The sequence below is a fragment of the Protopterus annectens genome, chromosome 4.part1 (genome assembly GCF_019279795.1).
Source record: "Protopterus annectens isolate FY-2018-M chromosome 4.part1, PAN1.0, whole genome shotgun sequence".
Taxonomy (NCBI): Eukaryota; Metazoa; Chordata; order Ceratodontiformes; family Protopteridae; genus Protopterus; species Protopterus annectens.
The window spans coordinates 307,773,417-307,795,241 of NC_056734.1; the positions used below are offsets into that span (position 1 = coordinate 307,773,417).

At 40.0% G+C, this 21,825-nt stretch overlaps 1 protein-coding gene across 2 annotated transcripts in view; it reads left to right on the forward strand.

The window, feature by feature from the left end:
• The window catches only part of LOC122800842 (probable GPI-anchored adhesin-like protein PGA55), an 813,969-nt gene that overhangs the window by 230,824 nt on the left and 561,320 nt on the right, over positions 1 to 21,825 (forward strand). For both annotated transcript variants that reach the window (XM_044070155.1, XM_044070156.1), the window contains 2 exons: positions 2,093 to 2,239; positions 20,552 to 20,620. In XM_044070155.1, coding sequence (XP_043926090.1) covers positions 2,093 to 2,239; positions 20,552 to 20,620 — 216 coding nt within the window. The remainder of the gene's footprint in view (positions 1 to 2,092; positions 2,240 to 20,551; positions 20,621 to 21,825) is intronic.

A 21,825-nucleotide genomic window follows, 5' to 3' on the forward strand; every position in this document is an offset into this window, starting at 1 on the left:
TGGTACAGAACCTGTATGGAGAATAAGACTGAACAGTGTTAGGGGTGTGGCTAAATAGTGTTTCATGCAATTCAAGATGCATCCAGGGATATTGTCAGGAAACATTGATGCAGTATTTGTAGCTTTTGTAAACACTCTTAGAACTTGGTTGTGTGTGATAGCTAGAGGCAAGCCAGTTTTGGGTATATCTTGAAAGGCAGATGAAGGAAAGAGAGGGATAAAGTTAGAGCTAAATTTATTGGCTACTAGGTTCAATTTATCTTCAGCTTCAGTGTTGGTAACATAATGCTTATTCACATGCTTAACCTGAAGTATCCCTCTAACTTAAGTAACCAGTCCATTCACCCCCCCCCCCAACGGGGAGAAAAGTTTGCTTCTCCTAGAGTGAAATGTATGCAAGAAGAGTAGTACCAGGGGTATTCTCTTGATGAGCTTACCTGTTCTATTTGCACAATGCTACTGCATTCCAGTAGATGACATGCAGTGTGCATATACATGAAGGACATGCCTATCACTTCAGCACAAGGCATACCTTTAAACACCTGATACCTTGAAAACAAGAAGGTGCAGTAACTCTTGACCTATCGAAAGGATTTTAATGCCGAGTTCACTCTCCTGTCCTGCAGCATGAAATCATAATCCTGGAGATATGTGAGCAGGTTCCATGTTATTACTTTCCTCTCTCAATCTCACTCTCTCTCTCACTTTTGGCTAGCTTGTCCTGATCTGGGATGACAGATAAACCTGGATTAAAAACTGTTTATCTTACTGGTGTTTGCATTTTATGAAGTATGCATTTACTTATTCTTATCATAAACAAGCTCAAGACTGAACATTAAAAGACAAAGATTATGTGTGACTAAAAATAAAACAGAAGTGGTTCTTTATAGGAAGAGTGTGTTATGAGGATATTAGAAATGAAGGCTTAATCCTAAGGTGTGACTTTTCATGGGCATGGGCTTTTTCTTCTCTGTTGCTTGCTGACCATTGGCTCTCCTGTTTTACTAGCTCAACCTTTTATTCATCTTAGGTAAGATTCAGCTATTGGATTTGGCATATAGGCTTAACCTCTACCCTGGGTGGAGTATATTCATTCCATAACACTACTTGATGCATTTTGCCTTCCCAGTTTGAGTGCAGATTCCCATGTATCAGTGATGAAGGCTATTGTGTAGTGACTGGTGAGCTGCATGAATGATCTTCTACATGCAGCACTCACAGTACAACTGGCATATCCACATCATATTTTAATACTGTTGTTTCTGTGTCTAGTTTCTTTAACATTTGAAAACTTTTCTCTTTCATAGTTTTATTCATGGGATATATTTTGCACAAGCAATAGTCTTGGAGACAAAGTTAGGTCAGGCATATAAAGCACAAGCTTTATTTGATTGCTTTCTAGTTTTGCCATTTTCACATTTTTCTGACTTTTTCTGTATTAAACTTCTATTACTCTGACATTAGAATATGTTTAATGCATTTCTGACTTGTCATTCTTATTCAGATTTGCTTTTAAATTCTAGTATGCTAAACCTGCTTTGAAGCTCTACCAGTCTATTATCTACTTTTTGTGTAACTGTACAGTAAAAGACTATCTGCTGACCATCTGCTGTTTTCAACACCTTCCAAGCATTTAGTTATCTAGCTCTTTGGAAAACCTTCTGTGTAGATGATATACTAAAAGGATATCTCTGGAATCTGTACCTTCCTAATGAGGTATGACATCTTCCTCACCACGGACTGTGCCTAGTACACCATGTATTAGAGGCACCTTGGGGCCTCTCATGAAATGTCCATATGACCTCAGCTGACTTCTTTCAACACAGATAAGCAGTACCAGTACTCTTAGTTCCTCTGGAATTGTCAGTTCCTTAACCTGTCATGGAAAGTCAGCCCATTGATCTTCTTACCCTAAATTAACTAGAATGCAGACTATACTGCAGTTTGAAAATGAAAATTATGACAGTGAGCAACAATAGAAACTCTTTGTTTTATAGTACTGCTGCTAAACTAAGATTTTATAGTCTGATTCTCTGAGTCTTATGAAGAATCCTCCTCTTTAAATTAATGAGATCTTTTGTTTACTTAACAGCACTTGGATGTTCATCTCAGATTCCACCACTCTGCTGTATAGGTGATAATAATTCATGCAAACCCCAAGGGGCAAAGTGTTACTGTGACTCAACATGCAAAAATTTTTCAGACTGTTGCCAAGACTACAACTCAACATGTGCAAATTGTAAGTAATTTTAATCTCAGATTCTCATTCTATTTTCTTCAAAACCATATTTGTAAACATATAGTGGTTATCATTTATTCTGTTTAATAGGTTGTTATACAAATTTACAGTCTGGCTTTGATTACCAGAAATGTTGGTACCTTGCTTAGACTACAATGTTCCATCACATTAAGTTCTCCAATTTTCTGTTTCGCATGAATTAATATTTTTACCATGCTAATACTGTAATAAATATTTAGCAGTTAAATATTAACCACTTTATTTTGATTTCCTCTAGTCTTGCAAAGAAAGTATGATTTATATTCAGTGAAAATCTGCCTAATAAGAAATGGTAAAAAATAAATAAATAAAAAATAAAAGTGGAAATGGAATTATCACTTTTTAGTACACTAGAAGGGAATTTAGGTTTAGACTGGGGAGTAGATCATTGGAAAGAGTGCTGAGGTAGGGATTAAAATGAACAGCTCTTAGGGTCAGAGGAAGTGACATGTTCTTTTACTGGTGTCCAACAACTTTCAACATATATTTTACTTACAGTAATGTATTATGAATTCAACTAAACAGTTCAACACATATGCTGATGGCATCTAACATTATTCTTACATTACATTCCCTTATAAACATAGAAAATTGCTGGACTTACAGAATTTGTGTTAGCATGCATTTCAATAGGATATGAAATCCGAAATTCAAATCTTTAGTGATTTCCCAAAAACATGTTTTATAAGGGATAGATCAAAAATATTTGGCAAAAATCTGAACATTCTCCAAAATCAGAAACAGATAAGAGGTGCGACAGGTGCCTTTCCATAACTGCTCTAAAGTGTATTCTAATTTGGGGAAACACTAAGTCATCCTGAATAATTACTCTAAAAATGAATACTGCTAAATATTGATGATGAGAAATTTAGGAGCACAGATAAAGCAGACACAAAAAGTGATTCAATGTACAAATCCTGATCCAGATACCATTGTCATCAGTACTGTGAATAGATCAGGTTAGTAATATCTACATTCTGGTCAGAATTCATAAGACTTTGCTACATTTTGGCAAGCAAATTTCCAGAATGATAGTTACACAAAGGGTGGGTATAATTCTTGAAACCCAGTTACATGATTCAGCCAGCCAGAGTAGCATGTCTGCCCATGTTATATGCCAATGACCATATAATGAAGCACTTCCTCGGTTGTGCAGTGGTAGCGCTGTTGCCTCACAGCAAGAGGTTCTCCCATTCGATTCTCGGCTGGAGTGCAGGGGGTGCCTTTGTGTGTGGAGTCTGCATGTCCTCCCCACAGTTGGGTGGACATTCGAAAGACATGCGTAAATGGGCATGTCTTTGTTGAAGGTTGAATGTCGAGCTGGCACCTCGGCATTCGTGAAAATCTGCTACCAATAATTAGCGGACCGGAGTTCTGCTGTGGCGATCCCTAACCGGGAAAAAAAGCCGAAAGACAACCATATAATGAAGCAGCACATATGCTAATGAACTAAAACATATGAAGAAGAGATTTAGAAACATTTAAACATCATGCAGTGAAGCTGTGTCTATCTTAGGTTTAGCAATGTAAGGTAAATCAATAGTGTTACAGATTACTGCAGCTTTTTAAAATTGTATCAGCAAGATGCTCTCACAGCTGTAACTACAGTGACCCCATTAATATGCCCTAAGCAAAACCCCAACTCCCCAAAATGCTAGCACATGACTGCAATAGGCATCAGCTTAATGAGCACATAATCATTAGCCACAAACTTTGTAGTGATTATATTGTAATCATCTATGGTTAAAGTATACAACTTTGCACTGTTTTATGGCAGATATGCTGATACAACCTAAAAATGTTATATATGTCACAGAGTAATCCAAAAGGGTATGTAACATTTCACCCCCTGCATAACACAGAAATTGTGGACTAGTACGTAGTGGGTGGAGTCATTGCAGAGGAGCCTGTTGTGAACTGTCATTCACATAAGAAGGCTTGTGGGATGGATGGAATACATACTTCTCAACTGTAAATATTTTCGCAGAATGTCCATATTCTTGCCTCATGTTTTTAGTCTGTTTCTCAGAAAATTGTGTTTTTCTGTCAAATCACTGGCAAATCATTGCAGACTGAAGTCAGAAAATGACACACATTTGAGTTTCAGACTTCATATCCTTCAGAAAATTCATGCTAATACATAACCTGTTATTTTATCCACTTTCTAAGTTTGTAAGGGCAATATTTAAAGTTTCCCTATTTTTAAGCCTTTGCCCCCCCCTCACTATTTTTGCCTTTGTCCAGATTTCTTGCTGTAACAGGTTGAGAGGTATGATGCAATACCAACTCATGTAGCCATGTATGTATATGTGGCTTTGAGAATACCAGCTACAACGACCTTCTAGCGGCTAATGGAGGACACAGTGGGTTTACTCCAGGTATCTCTTATGAGTTCTTGACCAATTTCACATTGTTATGCTAGTGGAGGAGCATAAGTAGTTCCCATGAAAGTCAGAGTAGAGAAACAACATCATGCAGGCATTCTGTGAGTGAGTGCGCATGTGCGAGTGGGTGAGTGAGTGAGTGAGTGAGTGAGTGAGTGAGTGAGTGAGTGAGTGAGTGTGAGTGAGTGAGTGAGTGTGTGAGTGAGTGAGTGAGTGAGTGAGTGAGTGAGTGAGTGAGTGAGTGAGTGAGTGTGTGTGTGTGTGTGTGTGTGTGTGTGTGTGTGTGTGTGTGTGTGTGTGTGTGTGTGTGTGTGTGTGTTTCTTAGTCTGATGAATGTGGTGAGTCAGCAAGACTAGTCTGGCAGGGAATGGTGCTTCTGGTGTAGAATAGACCCAGTGTTCAGGGATTTGAGAATGCATGTCATTCTAAGTCTTTTGGATTAAGCACTTGGGCTTCAGACCAGTTGCTTTACATTAGGAAGGTTTGTGGCATGCACTGCGGTGGCAGGACAGGTAGCTTTCATCCTTCTAAGTTGGGAACTGCTGATTGAGAGCCCAGTGTCTGTTATTCTTAAAGTGTATTAGTTCTGGTTTAGGCACTTGGGCTTCAGGCCAGTTATTTTACATTAAGGTTTGTGGTCTGTACTCTTGTAGGAGAAGAGGCTGGACTCTGCCCTTCTGAGCTGGGAATTTCTGGTTAAAGGTTTATAGTGCCTGAATATTTGAAGTGTATCTTACTGAAATTGGTACACCTTGTTTGCTGTAGCATAGACTAGATCCAGGCCTGCTGAATCTAGCTTTGTTTATATGCTTGTTGTTTGTTTGCTTGTTATTTCCTGGAATGCTAATTCCACCTAATATGGCTTCTCAGCGCTTCTGTGGATCACTAGTGATATCTGCATTGCTTACTGTACTTATTTCCTTGTTTCACTTGAAAGAAAGTTACTGTTTGTCGTTTTTGCATTTAAGTTACCTGTAACACATTGCACTTAAGTTACCTGGCACTTGTGCGCTAAAGCAATTATATAAGTCAGCACTAAAAATTAAAAGCACTACACCCTCACTCCCCACTGGCCCTTGTTTTCAATTATTAAGGAATTCCCAATATTATTCTAGCATGTCCAAAGGTCAGTTGTCAATCTCCTCTCTGGTCCAACTGGTGAATCTGGGAATCTTGAGGCAATGTTACAACTGCCTCATGTACACAGACAACCCTCTCCTCCTCCCAACAAATTCCAACACATGTGAGAGATGCAACCATATAGCCAAACTGGAGGCTAAGCTCTCTCAACTCAGTACTGGCATAACCAGTCAGGAGGAGAAGGAAACCACACTCACTACAATTCCAGTCTCACATAGACCTACCATGACAGCTCTAAATAAAGATCTGCCTAAGCAGCAGAGACCTCCAAAGCAGACACCCAAGCAACCACTACCCCAAAACAAAACACGTGCAACACATATCTCACAAAGCCAGTGTGCTGAACAGTCACAGCCCTTAAGACTAAACAACACACCTGATACACTTGTAATAGGTGATTCTATCATCAGGCACACTGACCTCCCGCTCACCAGGCTGAACAAGGAGAGGGTCACGGTGAGCAGCCTGTCGGGAGCTAGTATCCGTCACATAACAGAAGCACTCAGGTCACTCCAAGGCAAGTACAAATATGACTCAGTCATTGTCCATGCTGGTGTGAATTACCTGAGATGTACCTCCCTGGACTACATGAAAAGAGACATAAAGGAGCTCTCTGAGCATGTAGCCCAGGCCAGTATGACCCTGACCTTGAGTAGCATCTTACCCTCACCAAGAATAATGCCACAATATGAAGACAAGATGATCAGTTTCAACAATTGGCTTAAGTACTGGTGTCATTCAAAGGGGATCTAATGCCTGTCAGCTTGGGATGATATGCTCGACAAGCCACGATGCTTCACTAGGGACGGCTTGCACCTGTCACCCCTGGGCTTTCGGATATTGGCAAAGGCTCTTGCTACCCCCATAGTGTCTTTTTTAGGCAAGGCTCAGAAGACAAACCCACCTCCATAGGTATCACAAGGGATAAGAAACTAAGAGTAATGCTACTCAATGCCAGAAGTCTAAACCTCAAGATGCACGCACTTGAAACTATCCTTAGCATGGAGAACATCGATATCTGTGCAGTAACAGAAACCTGGTTCAGGGCTCCCGAGAGCACCCCAGCACTACCAGGTTATACCTCATACCATGTTTTTCGGCCCCAAAACATGGACCGAACCACAAAAGGAAGGGAAGTATCGATATTCATCAAAGATACCCACACCTCCAGGTTGGTGGCAAAGCACGAAGCATCAGAGACTATCCATGTGCAACTAACAGTGGGTAAAACTGCCTTCCAGTTTATAGCCTGCTACAGACCACCCTCCCAAACCCAGGAACCCCACTTGGCCTTTCTCAGAACACTGGAAAATATGAAGGTCTCTCCAAACACCATTATATTGGGCGACTTCAACTACCCAAACATAGACTGGGAGCATTACTCTAGATCCAACACCCTAGCCCAAAGGTTCCTAGAATTTATAAACTCAAATGCTATGGAACAACTTGTTACCACTCCCACAAGAGGGGAAAACATACTGGTCCTGATCATCACCAACATGGGGACTCTATGCTCCAGACCAGAAGTGTATCCTCACTGGTAAGATCAGACCATAAACTAATCTCACTGGATATTCACATCCTGACCCCACCCCCTGCCCAGAAAACCACAGTGAAAAACTTCTCTAAAGCAAATTTCACACTCCTCAAAACTGAGGTGGAATCCTTCAAAGCCCCCGGGCCTGTGGAAAATACGGCCCAGACCGCAGAATCCTTTATAAATGCATTCTATGTACACCTTCAGGAATGCATGGATCATGCGATCCCAAATAAAACCAAGATCCAATCCTCCAAAGGCAGACGTCCTGTCTGGTGGACCCCAGCCATAAACAAGCTATACAATAGAAGGAGGAAGCTACTAAATGATAGAGCAAAATCCCAAAAAGGGAAGGCATCACTGATCTGTATTAGCAAAAAACTATGGGCACTCATAAAATTGTCTAAGGCCAGCTTCGAGAGAAAAATTGCACAGGACACTAAGGATAATCACAAGGCTTTCTTTAGTTATGTTAGGAACCTGGGTGGTAATTCCCAGATATGCTCAGAATTAGTCCAAAATGACAAAAAATACACTGAACCCACAGACATTGCCAACATCCAAGCTGACAGCTTCAGCGCAAACTTCTCCCTCCCCACCAAAGGGCAAATATCTATCCCAGCAGAGTGCTGCCCCTGACATCTCAGATGCTCAGGTAAGAGCCGCCTCTCCAAAGCAAAAACACAGCATCAATGGGACCAGATGGTGTCCCAGGCTGCATCCTACATGAACTCCAAGAAGAGCTAAACCCAAACATAAAACTACTGTTCAGTCTCAGCCTTACTACAGGATATGTGCCCAAAGAGTGGCGTACAGCAACAGTGGTCCCTCTCCATAAAGGTGGTGCCTCAACAGATCCTGGAAGCTATCGCCCCATAAGCCTGACTAGCTTGGTCTACAAAGCTATGGAAAGGATCATCATGGACCTCAGAAATAAAGATATTGGGGACTTACAGACACTGGATCCTACCCAGTTCGGCTTTGTTCAGGGCAGATCCTGCCTCTTAAACCTGGTTGATTTCTTTGAAACAGTCACCAAGGCCATTGACGAGGGGAAGGTGGTCCACACAGCCTATCTGGACCTCGCAAAAGCCTTCGATACAATACCCCACTCGGGCATTATAGATAAGCTCACCAGCTTAAATATAAATCCCTATGTCACTAGATGGATTGCAAACTGGCTCAAGGACAGAACCCACATGGTTAGAATTGCTGGAGCCATGTCAGACTCCAAACCAGTTACAAGTGGTGTCCCACAAGGCTCAGTCTTGGGACCTCTCTTGTTCGGTATATATTTCTCAGAGGTACAGGCCAACATGGAAGGACTGTGGCTGACCAAGTTCGCAGATGACTGCAAACTGGGCACCATAATCGACTCTCCAGCCGGCAGAAGCATCCTCCAAAAGGGCCTCATAGAAACAGACAACTGGTGCCAGAGCCATGGCCTCAAGCTAAATGCCAAAAAGTGTATAGTCATCCCCTTTGGCAAAATCAAAGTGCCCACAAATTACCACATAGGTGGTAATCCATTAAGTACAGAAGAAGTAATTAGGGACCTGGGGACCCAAGTTGATAGCAATCTCTAATTTGATAACCACATGGCCAAAGTGGTTAGAAAAACATTTTATATAGCCCACCTAATCATGAAGGGATTCACATCTAGATCAGGGGAGGTCATCGTGCCTCTTTACTCATCCCTCATCAGGCCCATAATTGAGTACAATGCCCCTTTTGGGATGTACCTTACCAGACACCTGCAGCAAATGGAAAGACCCCAAAAGTACCTCACCAAGAGGATCAAAGAGCTCAAACAGATGCCATATGCTGCCCGGTTAAAGAAACTCCAGCTCTACTCAGTGGCATACCGCCTGTTCAGAGGCGATCTGTGCCTGACGTATAAAGCCATGTCCAGCCCGGAATTAATGGACATGCTGCACCTCAGAAAATCCAAATCCCATCGAGCTATGCGCTCAAGAGACTTGAACCTCAGCACTGAAATAAATAGGACATGCTGGAGGGACAGATTCATAACCCAGAGGCTCCCTTCACTCTGGAATAAAATCCCAGTCCAGGTTAGGCAGAGTCCCTCATTGACTCTCTTCAAGAGGAATCTTGATGAGTGGATGGGAGATCGTAGGTTTACCCCGGGTATCACTTCTGTGTCACTGTTAGACAGAGGCACAGTATACTAACCTCAAAAAAGGGCATAGCAAAATAAATTTTAAATGGGTGTCGAAAGCCAAACACATTCTGGCTAGGCTTATAAATGCCCTAGGGCAGATAGCCTAGTATGAACCTATGAACCTATGTAGACAGTCGCATGGCCTTTGACCAGAGTATATCTACAGTACTGAGTTCATCATTCTTTGCTGTACAACTGATAACCAAGGATATGGGATCAAGGTCCAAGGAGGTCATTGTACTCATCCCTCATCAAACCAATGATTGAGTACAATACCCCTGTTAGGTATGTGCCTAACCACTCATGTGCAACAACTGGAGTGTTCACAGAGGTTCCTCACAAAGGGAATATATGGTATATACAACATATCCTACTCAGATTGCCTCGAAGCCCTATATTCATACTTGATCCCTACAGACTGCTGAGAGACAATCTATGCTTGGCCTACAAAGCTTCCTCTGACCCACTGGGATGGACCTGTTGCATATCTGCAAAAGAAATAGCATCAGAATTACCTTGGCTAGGGACCTAAACCTTGTCTACCACATAAATAGGACATGCTGCAGGGACAGGTATGTGTCTCACAGATTACCCCTTCTGTGCAACAGTCTTTCCATCTATGGGAAGCAGAGTTCTTCCTTAATCTAAGTCGGACTTAACTTGAACCAGTGGATGGGAAATCAGAAATTTACTCCTGTTTGGCAACTATGTCTAAAGTAAACAGAAGAAGCCTATGAATGCTTGCCCACGCGTGCCTAAACTTACATAAATAACCCTAGGATATCAAAATTTGTCAGATATATTTGGCAAGCATGGCTAGGCTTAAAAAGCTTCCTTGAGGTTGAAACTATCACCTATGAAGTTTTAATGAATCCATAGGACCAAGGAATACATTTTTCAGAGTAGAGTATTGTGAAATAAATTAAATATGTACAGTTGCCCAAATTGCTGATTGTTAGCGAATGTGTTACTAGTTTTCTGTGTGATAGGTTCATAGGTTGGTACTAAGTTCTCAGCCCTAGGGCCTATACAAGCCTAACCATAACAATTTCCTGGCTATTTCTTCCCACAGTATTTACTTCCCTGGACCCCTGTCTAGCAGGGCAACTGACGTGATCCCCGGGGTGAATTTCCTATCTTGTATCCAATCATCAAGTTTCCTTTTGAATAGGGCCGAAGAGGTGCTCTCTTTGACATGTACAGGCAGTCTATTCCAGAGTCTGGGGAGTGTCTGGGTCAGGAACCTATCCTTTCAGCATGTTTTGTTCATTGTGATGACAAGGTTTAGATCTCTGGAGCATGTGTCTCTGAGAGATTGGGATTTCTTTAAGTGTAGAATGTCCAACAGCTCTGGGTTTGACATGACCTTGTATGTTAAGCAGAGATCACCTCTGTGTAGATGATATGCGATAGAGTATAGGTGGAGTTTTTTTAGATGGTCAGCATAGGGCATTTGCTTTAGGCCTGTGATTTAATTAAGAACCTTGTTTCTTCAATTCACTCCAAGCCACAGAAATATAAATACCAGCAGGGGACAAATAGGCTTGAAAAGCTAAAATAAAGAAGAACTACCTATGGTAAGCCTATGAAAGAAGCCCCAATGAGGTGTTAAAAAATAGGTACCAAAATGCCGGGGACCATTTTAGGAAAATCCTTTATTCTTCATATAGCAAGTACTTGAAAAGAACTCTGCAGTTCACAGATCTGGTAACAAGAATGCCATCTTTAAACACTTAAAACAAATCAGAAGGAAACAACAATTGGGCCTTAAATATTATTGGCAGATATAACTCTGTTATTGAGATCACATTTTTGGTTAAATTGCTTTTGGACAAATATACTTCAACTAAGACTATCACTGATGGTCTTGGGCCAAATGAAGACTTCACAGATAGTGTGCTATCCTGTGAAATAACAGCTAACTTTCTAGATAAGCATGCACAGGTCATTATACTCTCAACTTCAGCTGGATCTGATGGCCTAAATGCTTTTTTCTGCTAAATATTATTGAAAGTATTTCTACTTTTTTATCTTTTCTTTTCTAAGAATCCTTAAAGGTTGATCCTGTTCCAGATGTATGGAGGAATGCTATTATTGTTCCTGCCCACAAGGAGGGAGATTTTTCTTCACTCGATAATTGTAGGCCTATAAGCTTACATTGTATACTTGAATGTTTTAATGGGGTTTAAAAGGAACTATTCCTATTTAAATTATCACCAAGTATAGTTCTGTATCGATATGGTTTCACTGAGAACCATTCATATCTATCTAATTTACAAAACTTCTGTCAGTGTGTTTGGGTAACTCTGGATACTGAACGTGTTGCTGATGTCATAAGTTTGGACTTGGCAAAATCATTTGATTCAGTTTCTGATAGTTAGATGTTGATGTTATTGTTTAAATACCAAGTTAAAAGGAACATTAGAAGGTGGATAATGAACTGGCTCAGAAGAAAGGGCTGTGTCAAAACTGTTGAATTTTTTTCAGAACTAATGTCCCACAGAAGTCTGTCCAATGTGTTGTTTTTCTTTACAGTTTTTATATCTGATTCCCCATAATCTATTGGGATTGGGGTTAGTAAGTTTGCAGATCACAGGAATGCTGTCTTAGTGTTCACTAATGTAGCTGACCAAATCAGTATGCAAAATGTTCTGGGTAGGTTAAATGCCTAGATCAAGACTTGTTGTATGGGGTTTAACACAAAGAAATCTAAACTGGTTCACTTTGGTAGTCAAAACAAAGGTTACCCATATTCTCTTAATGATACTGCCTTGGACAGTGATGACTATATGTCCAAGGGTCAGCTCCCAGTGTTCTCTCCTGTCTGTCTGATGAATCTGGGCATCTTCAGGCAATGTAGTAATTGCCTCATGTACACAGACAACCCTCTCCTCCTACCACCCAACACTACAACCTGTGAGAGATGCACGTATCTAGCCAAAATGGAGATAAAGCTCTCTACAATCAAGACTGAACTTGACAGTCAAGAGGAGAAGGTAAACAATTGCACCACACCACACTCATCACATAATTTCACTAAATCTACACCACCAAAATCCACACATAGTAATACAAAAACATTCACAGAGGCTCTCAATAATAATCTGTCTAAGCAACAGAGACCTCCAAAGCAGAAATGCAAGCAACCTTCATCCCTCAACACAACCCAAATGACACATAGCCCATAGACTCAGTGTGCCACTCAACCACAGCCAATAGGGCAAAACAACGTACCTAACACACTAGTCATAGGTGACTCTATAGTCAGGCACACTGATGTCCCACTCACCAGGCTAAACAAGGAAAAGGTTGCTGTCAGCTGCCTGTCAGGTGCCAGGAACTGCCACATAACCCATGCACTCAGGTCACTCCACAACAAGTACAAATATGACTCTGTCATTGTCCATGTCGGTGTGAATGACCTGAGATGTACCTCCCTGAACTATATGAAAAGAGACATGGAAGAGCTCTCCGATCTTGTAGCCCAGGCAGGTATGACCCTAGTCCTGAGTAGCATTCTGCCATCATCCAAAATGATACCGCAGTACAAGGACAAAATGATTGACCTCAACAATTGGCTAAGCTTCTAGTGTCATTCTAAGGGGATCCAGTATCTGTCTGCTTGGGATGACATGCTCGACTGACCAAGATGCTTTGCCAGAGATGGCCTGCACCTGTCGCCCCTGGGATTCTGGATACTGGCTAAGGCTCTTGCTGCCTCATAGTGCCTTTTTAGGCAAGGTTCAAATGACAACTTCACCACCGTAACAGGACCAGACAAGCAAAAACTGAGGGTAATGCTAGTCAATGCTAGAAGTCTAAATCTCAAAATGCACTTACTTGAGGCACTCCTTAAAATGGAGAACATCGATATCTGTGTAGTAACTGAGACCTGGTTCAAGGCTCCAGAGAGCACCCCTGCACTACCAGGCTATAACTCATAACACACTTTTTGGCCATGTAACCTGGTTCAAAACACCAACAGCGGAGGTGTGTCCATATTAATTAAGGATATCCACACCTCCAGGCTAGTTGCTCAGCATAATGAATCTAAGGTTATCAAAGTGCAACTAACTGTGGGCAAAACTGCAATCCAAATTGTAGCTTGCTACAGATCCCTCACAATACCCCAGGATTCTCACTCCACTTTTCTTGACTAACTGGAAAGTATTAGGGTTCAACCAAACACCCTAATAATGGGTGACTTCAACTACCCCACCATTAACTGGGAAAACTACTCGTGTACCAACTGCGTAGCTCAACGCTTTCTGGAATTCATAAACTCCAATGCCCTGGATCAACTTATCCACACCCCCACCAGGGGCAACAATATCCTAGACCTAGTCATTACCAACTTGAGTGACCAGTGTTCCACACCTGAAGTTAACTCCTCGTTGGTCCGATCCGACCATAAGCTAATCACCCTTGATATCTACATCCCGCCCTCACCCCCATTAAGGAAAACACAGTAAAAAATTTCTCCAAAGCCAACTTCATGCTTCTTAAGACAGAAGTGGTGAACTTCATGAGACCCATGCAGATGGACAATACAGTTACAACTGCTGAATCCTACACAAATGCACTCTATAAGCACTTACATGATTGTATGGATTGTGCTATCCCAAACAGAACTAAGACGCTATCCTCCAAAAAAAGGAAGCCAATCTGGTGGTCCCCTGCCATAAACAAACTGTACAACAGAAGGAAGAAACTATTGCAAAAGAGAGTAAAATCCCATGAGTAGAGGAACTCCCTGGTCAGCCTCAGTAAGAAGCTGAGATCCCTTACAAGATCCTTCAAAGCTAGCTACGAAAACAAAATCACCACTAATTCTAAGGACAACCACAAAGCATTCTATAGCTATGTCAAGAATCTCAATGGCAATACCCAGATCTACTGAGTTACAGCACAATGGCACGAAAATTACAGAACCAACTGATATTGCCAACATCCTGGCAGACAGGTTCAGTGCTAACTTTACTCCCCCTCACCCCCTAAAGGGCCCATATCTATACAGGTAGAATGCAGAGTCCCTGTAATCACAACTATGCAGGTAAAAGCTGCACTCTCTAAAGCCAAAAACACAGCATCCATGGGACCGGACAACATCCCAGGCTGCGTTTTACACGAACTTCAGAACTAACTGGCTCCCCACCTAAGCAACATGTTCAATAATAGCCTCGCATCAGGCTTTGTTCCCACTGAATGGAGCACAGCAACAGTTATCCCACTCCACAAAGGGGGAGCCACCATTGATCCCAGGAACTATTGCCCTATTAGCCTGATGAGTCTGGTCTGCAAGGCCATGGAACATATCATCATGGAACCCATAAAAAAGACATTGGTAACCTCCAAACTCTGGATCCCACCCAGTTCAGGTTTGTGAAAGGCAGATCATGCCTCCTGAACCTGACTGACTTCTTTGAGGCAGTCAGCAAAGCCGTAGATGAGGGTAAGGTGGTTCACACAGCCTATCTTGACCTTGCCAAGGCTTTCAACACCATCCCCCATTCTGGAATTATAGCTAAACTCACTAAACTAGGTATAAATCCCTACATCACAAAACAGGTTGCCAACTGGCTCACTGACAGAACCCATACTGTAAAAGTTGGAGACTCCAAATCTGACCTCAACCAATGACAAGTGGAGTACCACAGTGTTCAGTCCTGGGACCTCTCCTGTTTGTATCTACTTCTCTGAAGTACAGGCTAACACAGAAGGCCTCTGACTAATGAAGTTCGCAGATGATTGCAAACTAGGAGCCATAGTCAAGTCTCCAAATGATGTGGACATCCTACAGAAGGGCCTCGCTGAGACAGATGCCTGGTGTCACAGCCATGGCCTCATGCTCAATGCCAAAAAGTGCACTGTCATCCCCTTTGGCAAAAACTCTGCACCCATGAAGTACCACATAGGCAGCAATCTACTTAACAATGAATGTGTGATGAGACCTTGGGACCCAGGTGGACAGTAGTCTCTTCTTTGATAGTCACATTGCCACAGTAGTCAGGAAGTCTTTCGAAGTGGTACACCTCATCATAAAAGGGTTCTCATCCTGGAAAAAAGAGGTCATTGTTCCCCTCTACTCAACACTCATTAGACTCATTATAGAGTACAATGCCCCTTTTGGAATGTACCTCACAAGACATCTGCAGCAGCTGGAAAGGCCACAGAAGTACCTCACAAAGGGGATTACTGGCCTCAAACAAATGCCCTACACTGACCATCTCAAAAAACTCCATCTTTACTCTGTAGCATATCGCCTACTCTGATGTGATCTCTGCCAAACATATAAAGCTATGTCAAATCCAGAGCTGTTGGACATGCTATACCTAAAGAAATCCCAATCCCTCTGAGCTATATGCTCTAGGGACCTAAACCATGTCACCACAATAAACAGGACATGCTGGAGGGACAGATTCCTGTCCCAGAGACTTTCCATACTCTGGAACAGGCTACATATCTATGTCAAGCAAAGTTCTTCATTAGCACTCTTCAAGAAAAATCTTGATGAGTGGATGGGAAATAGGAAATACACCCCGGGGATCACTTCTGTGTCTCTGCTCGACAGTGGCACAGGAAAATAACTTTCTTGGGTGGCATAAGCCAGGGAACTTTGTTGGCTAGGCTTACGTAGGCTCTTGAGCCAATAGCCTAGTACCTACCTATGAACCTGTGAGTTATAGATAATATTTTTTTCTGTGGTACACATTATATTGAAGTGGTCAAGAGGTGCTATTTTGAGCTTAAAATTATGTTAAACACTATTTGCAGCAGGAATGCTGGGCAGTTACTTCCAATTTATAAATCAGTTATTAGATCATACATTGAATATGAATCATCAATCAGTATATATAATCATTACCTTATTAATAGAGCTGAAATAATTCAAAGAAGTTTTACTAAGCAAATCTACAAAGGTGTGCAATTCCGGTATAGAGACAGATTAAGAAAACTTTCTTTATTCGCATTCAACTGCAGAATATTAGCAGGGGACCTAATTCTGATTCATAAGAGCAAAGGTAACATAATGGCCTATTATGTGCAACCACTGGGATTATTTTTAATGTCCCTTCACATGAAACAAGAAATGCAAACAATTTTGTGGAGGTTACTAGAGAAAAAATGTCCTTCCTTCAAGTAATATTTACGACAAAGGAAAAGGACTCAACATCTGGTTTTAAGAGGGAGTTGAATGAGTGGTTGAGAGCAAGGATGTGTGATCCAAGTTTAAAGACTAAATTAGGTTAATTGTTTATTAAACTAAAAACACTGAAACATTTTTATTAAATTAACAACACTGACACATTAAAGCGTCTCTTCCTAAATGGGTATTTAGCTTTGAGCTGTGTAGTACAAAGCTTCTTATTCACAATAGTTACTGCATTGACATGTAATGCATGCTTCTGAATTTCAGGCCATGTTTCTCTTCAGGTGTTTTTATTTATTTCTTTATTTTATTATTCTATTATTTATTTATTTTTTGTTATATGCTAAGGCAACTGTCACAGGAAAATGTCTAATAACCCAAAGGAATAATTTCTAAATTACATACTTTAGGACATATATTATTGTACTTCAGACAGCAACATTTTCAAAGTCTACAAATGCCCAAATTTAAGACATAAGTTAATGTACTCCGCAAGTACATGTTATTTTTCCTGTTAAAATAATGTTAGTATTTCTGATGAAACTTGCAGTTTAGGCAGAATAAAAAAAAATCATATTCTGAACTGTTCTATGTGAAGTACTGTGTACTTCCGATTTTAACATCAAACCATATGAAATGATGCATGTTGTCTGTAGCAACCATTACTTCAGAACAAACCTCCCAACTGTCCTTATTTCGGAAGGATATTTTTATTTTCAGTCCTGATTTACCCTGCACATGATGTACTTATTTTTAGTAGTATGCCCCTATTCGTAGGCTTGATTTACCCCTTTACACAACTTTTTCAATCCCTCCCTCATCACACTTGATTTTTAAAGCAGTCTGCACTACGTAAATAACATGCTAGTTGCACCAATAAAGTGGGCATACGATTTACATCTCCTTTTTCAAATGCAAAAATAAATTACCTTATGTAGTAAAGATTTACAATATAATTCTTTAAAGTCTACAGATTTTGCACTGTCTCTTTGATAATGTGCTTATATTTTTTCCATTGTTTTTGTCACACTGCTTTTTTAAACATGTTTCTGAGAAGCATCCCATATTACTATTGGAAGAGGAAAGAGTTGTGTACAATTTGGTAAGACATGTTAAACTAATTAGATGCTCAGATTCTTGGCTGGCTCTATATTCTTTTCAAGGGCCTTTGTGTGTGTTTCCAATGTCTGCAGTTTGAGAGGTAAGCTTCAGTACTTTAAACATGAGTATTTCAGACATTGCATGTGATCTCATCATTTGAGTATGACATTTATGACAGACCTGTTGTGAGCTTGGGGTCAATGGGTAGCTAGTGGTTTCCATTCTGATTTCTGTCAGACTTAATGATGAATCTTTATAATAAAGTCATATGTCCATTTATAACACCATGACTGCAGTCTTGGACATATGTGACAGATCAAGTCTTCAGGTAATGTAATCAAGTGATGGAAGCTGAAGCTGAAAATAATTAGGTGTAAGATTTTGTATTTTATCTGTGGAAAATCAAGAGGCATCCTGTCCCTGTGACCTCTGGGTTTCATCAAAATAATTTTTGTAACTTTATGAGTTACAGTTTTATATATGAGGGCAGCTGGTAAAGCCTTCAAAATGTGTAACTTAATTTCTAAAAGTAATGACTCTCCAAATGCCAATGTTACCTCCATCCCCTTTGTTATATAGTATCCTATTCATACCTACAAGAATGTCATAGTTCATGGGGGTAATATTATTTCAAAGTTGTCAAAGAGCATGAGTCTGCAGTGTAGTGCCACCAATACTGTAAATGTTGTTTTAGATATGAAACAATCAGGATAGGTGACAACAGTGGGAAATAACACAACAGAAGAAAGAATGGAAAATGAAAACGGAGGCATTAGCTATAGATGTGCTATGTCATCCATGTGCACGAAGGTGGGCTGCATACAAATGAAGAGTATAGAAGGGGAATATTTTGACAGTGCAGTTGGAAGATGTTACTTAATTGAGTTGGAGAGGGAGTTTGTAAATATAGTACAGGAAGTGTTGGTGGATGCTAACTTTTGCAAGGATTGGATAACAGGAAGGGAAGCTGTTTAGGAATAACTTCAGTGTTTCAACCAAACATGACTGATCAAACTGTCAGATCAGTTTGTCTCTGCCATGTCCTATTTCTAAGCCATGCAGCTATCCATCAAAAGATGGGTAGCTGTACAGCTTTCAAAGTGGACATCACAGATATCATACAACATTTGGAGAGATGACATTCTAAGTTAGAGACAAGGCATCCCACAGGTTATGCCCAAAGCCCATACTTGTTTAGGTTGTATCTTTCAGTTTAAATTCATCTGAGGTGTTCTATAGTCTATATGCAGGTGATTTGGAAATGGGTAAACTGATTGCATCTATTACAGACAGGGCATGTCAGCAAAACATCTTGACTAAAGTGACTTTTTGAATCTAGGGGAATAATTTACCAATAAATATATCAAAAACTAAGCATGTGAGATTTGGTAGACATAGACTGAAGGGTGAATAATTAAAATAGCAATTAATTCATTTAAGGACTTGGGTATATGGAAGGATCCAGGTTTGAGTTTTTTCTGAATTATATCAGCTAATTGATTAATGGCAATTATGAAAATATAGGTTGTATAAAAAGATATATAAAGTCTAAGAAGTCAGAAAATATTATTGGTGTAGTAATCTTGTTTACCCGAGCGCCTAAGGCGGGTTGGTCCCGTCCGAGTGCCCCGAGGTGTCCCCGAATTACCGGGTAAATGGCGCACCACCCACCCGAGATGTTATTTATCAAAAGTAACCGACATTATTTAAGAAAGAAACTATTTATTAAATATAATATAAAACAGCTGCCCTTCTCTGCATGCTGCCTTTCTTAAGCAGTGCAGTTCCTGTTGCTCCGCGCATCGCATCATGCAGGCATAGCACGGGAAAGCAAGGAGAAAGCGCGGTGCAGCATCAATTTTTTAGCAAGCATTTTTTAGCAAAATGAGTTTTGCATAGTTAAGTTTAAGCTATAGCGGCGGAGTTTATTTCTGTCTGACAAACTCAAAAATAAATGTAACACTGTGTTAACATTAAAGCAACGGAGATCTAGTTTTCTCGATTACTCTTTTCTCACTTGTTTTTTAAAATATGTTCTAATGCTGTTAAATGGGTTTAACCAAGCAAGACAACAAGCAATGCGGAGATCTCCGTTTGTTTTTTAAACTGTTAAACCCATTTAAAACATTTTTAACAGCGCGAGACAAAGTTTTAGTAAAGTTAGAAAAATGGGAAAAGTCCGGCGACACGACTTTTTCCATTATTAGTATTGATTAATTATGGGCACGCTTGGCCCAGCAGTGCGTTTTGGGGGGGGGGTCATGGTATAATAAATATTTGTTTGTAGGTTACATTAGATCCAAACTAGAATACAGAAATATAATAAGGAAACCTTATAATAGAACTAGCACAAGTAAATTGGAAAACAAGTACAGCAGAAATATAAAGGGCATCCATAGATGTGAAATGTTAGGTTATTATAAAATATTAAAGTATCTGGCCTTGTACAGTGTCTTATAAAGATATTTAAGCAGAGAACATTCTTCTTGTATATAGAGCATTTAGACAAACCTACTTGCTATACACCTACCTGATTAATATAACATACCAAGTTATAATAAAGCAAGTTCTAGTTTAAATGATGCTAAGAACAACTTGAAGACTTACTACGGAAATTATTTGCTGAGTATATTGACAGGCAGGAAAAAGGGCATTATTGCCTGTGCCTGAAATAAATGTGTATATGCATGTATAGAAAGCACCTTGTTACTATCATTTCTGAGTATTTCTGTAGATGAACACTAAGCAGAAAAGTAGTACATGCATTGTTTTGTTTAGTTACAGGAGTTACAACACAGCCACCAACCCAGTCTACTCAACACTCTTCGACTGCAACCTCAACAACAGGTAGGAATTTAATTGTATTCAAAACAGAAGTCAAACCATTTTGTTTAAAATGCTTTGTTATTGAACTGCAGGAGTCTCAGAGAGGCAAAGTTCAAGTAATAGAATTTTGATAAAAGGGCATTGCTCTTAAACAAGGCATTTTCTGGTACTTCACACGTTTCATTAATTTATCTATACATACTGCAACAAACCCCTTTAAAATAATACAGAAATACTGTTATTCATAATTAAAACTAAGCATCATGGATGGACACCTAGGGTAACAGCTCTTCCCAAGGATGTCTATGCAGCTGGTAAGGTTGTTTTGGTGAGTATTACAAGTTTCTGTTAACTTATTTTCTCCATTTTGACCCTTAATGAACTTACAAAATACAAAAATACAAATGAATTGTGCAGAATGTGCCCTGATCTTTGCATCATTTCAGGTGCTTCAGTTGACAGAACAAATTTCTGCCTGGCCCAATGTAAACCAGGCAACAAGAGGACTAATCTCAGGCCCAGAAGTAAGGTTAACTGTGGAAACTCGTATTATTAATTTTTCCATTACAGACGTGCATATTATCATTTTAACCACATCATGATTATTATCATTAACAGTAATAAATAGTTCAACAAAACTCTATAAACATTATAAAGTCAATTCAAGTAAAAATATATCATATACCCTATAACGTGCATACTGAGTACATTCAAGCTTTGCAAAACCTCTTTGGACTACAATCAGTACTGACTAGTAGTGATAGATATATAAAATGCTGACCTGTGATGCCCACAGCTTAATTAGTGCCTAAGGGGTATAACTCTCACGTCAGTTTTAATGCATTTAGTGTCATTTAGACCTACATTTATATTTATTCATGCATTTAATACCCTGCAAAATAAATTCACCATGTTTGAGCATATAGTTTCTGTTACTAACCCCTTCTTGTCTTCCCTAACCCCACTAACATTTGAAATCTAATAATAGCTCCATGTGTGCATATGACATCTTGTCTGCATAAAGCATTATTTATATTTTTATAGAGTATGAAAGCACATAAATTCTATCCTCAAACTTGAAAAGTAGTTTTACCTACGTAAAATGTACATTTTTGATATATAGCAGTATATATCATACATGCACTATAAAGTCTGAAAATAGCAAAGTCTGAAAATAGTTACTACAGTAATTAACGGATATATTTCTGACTGATTTTATAACTTTT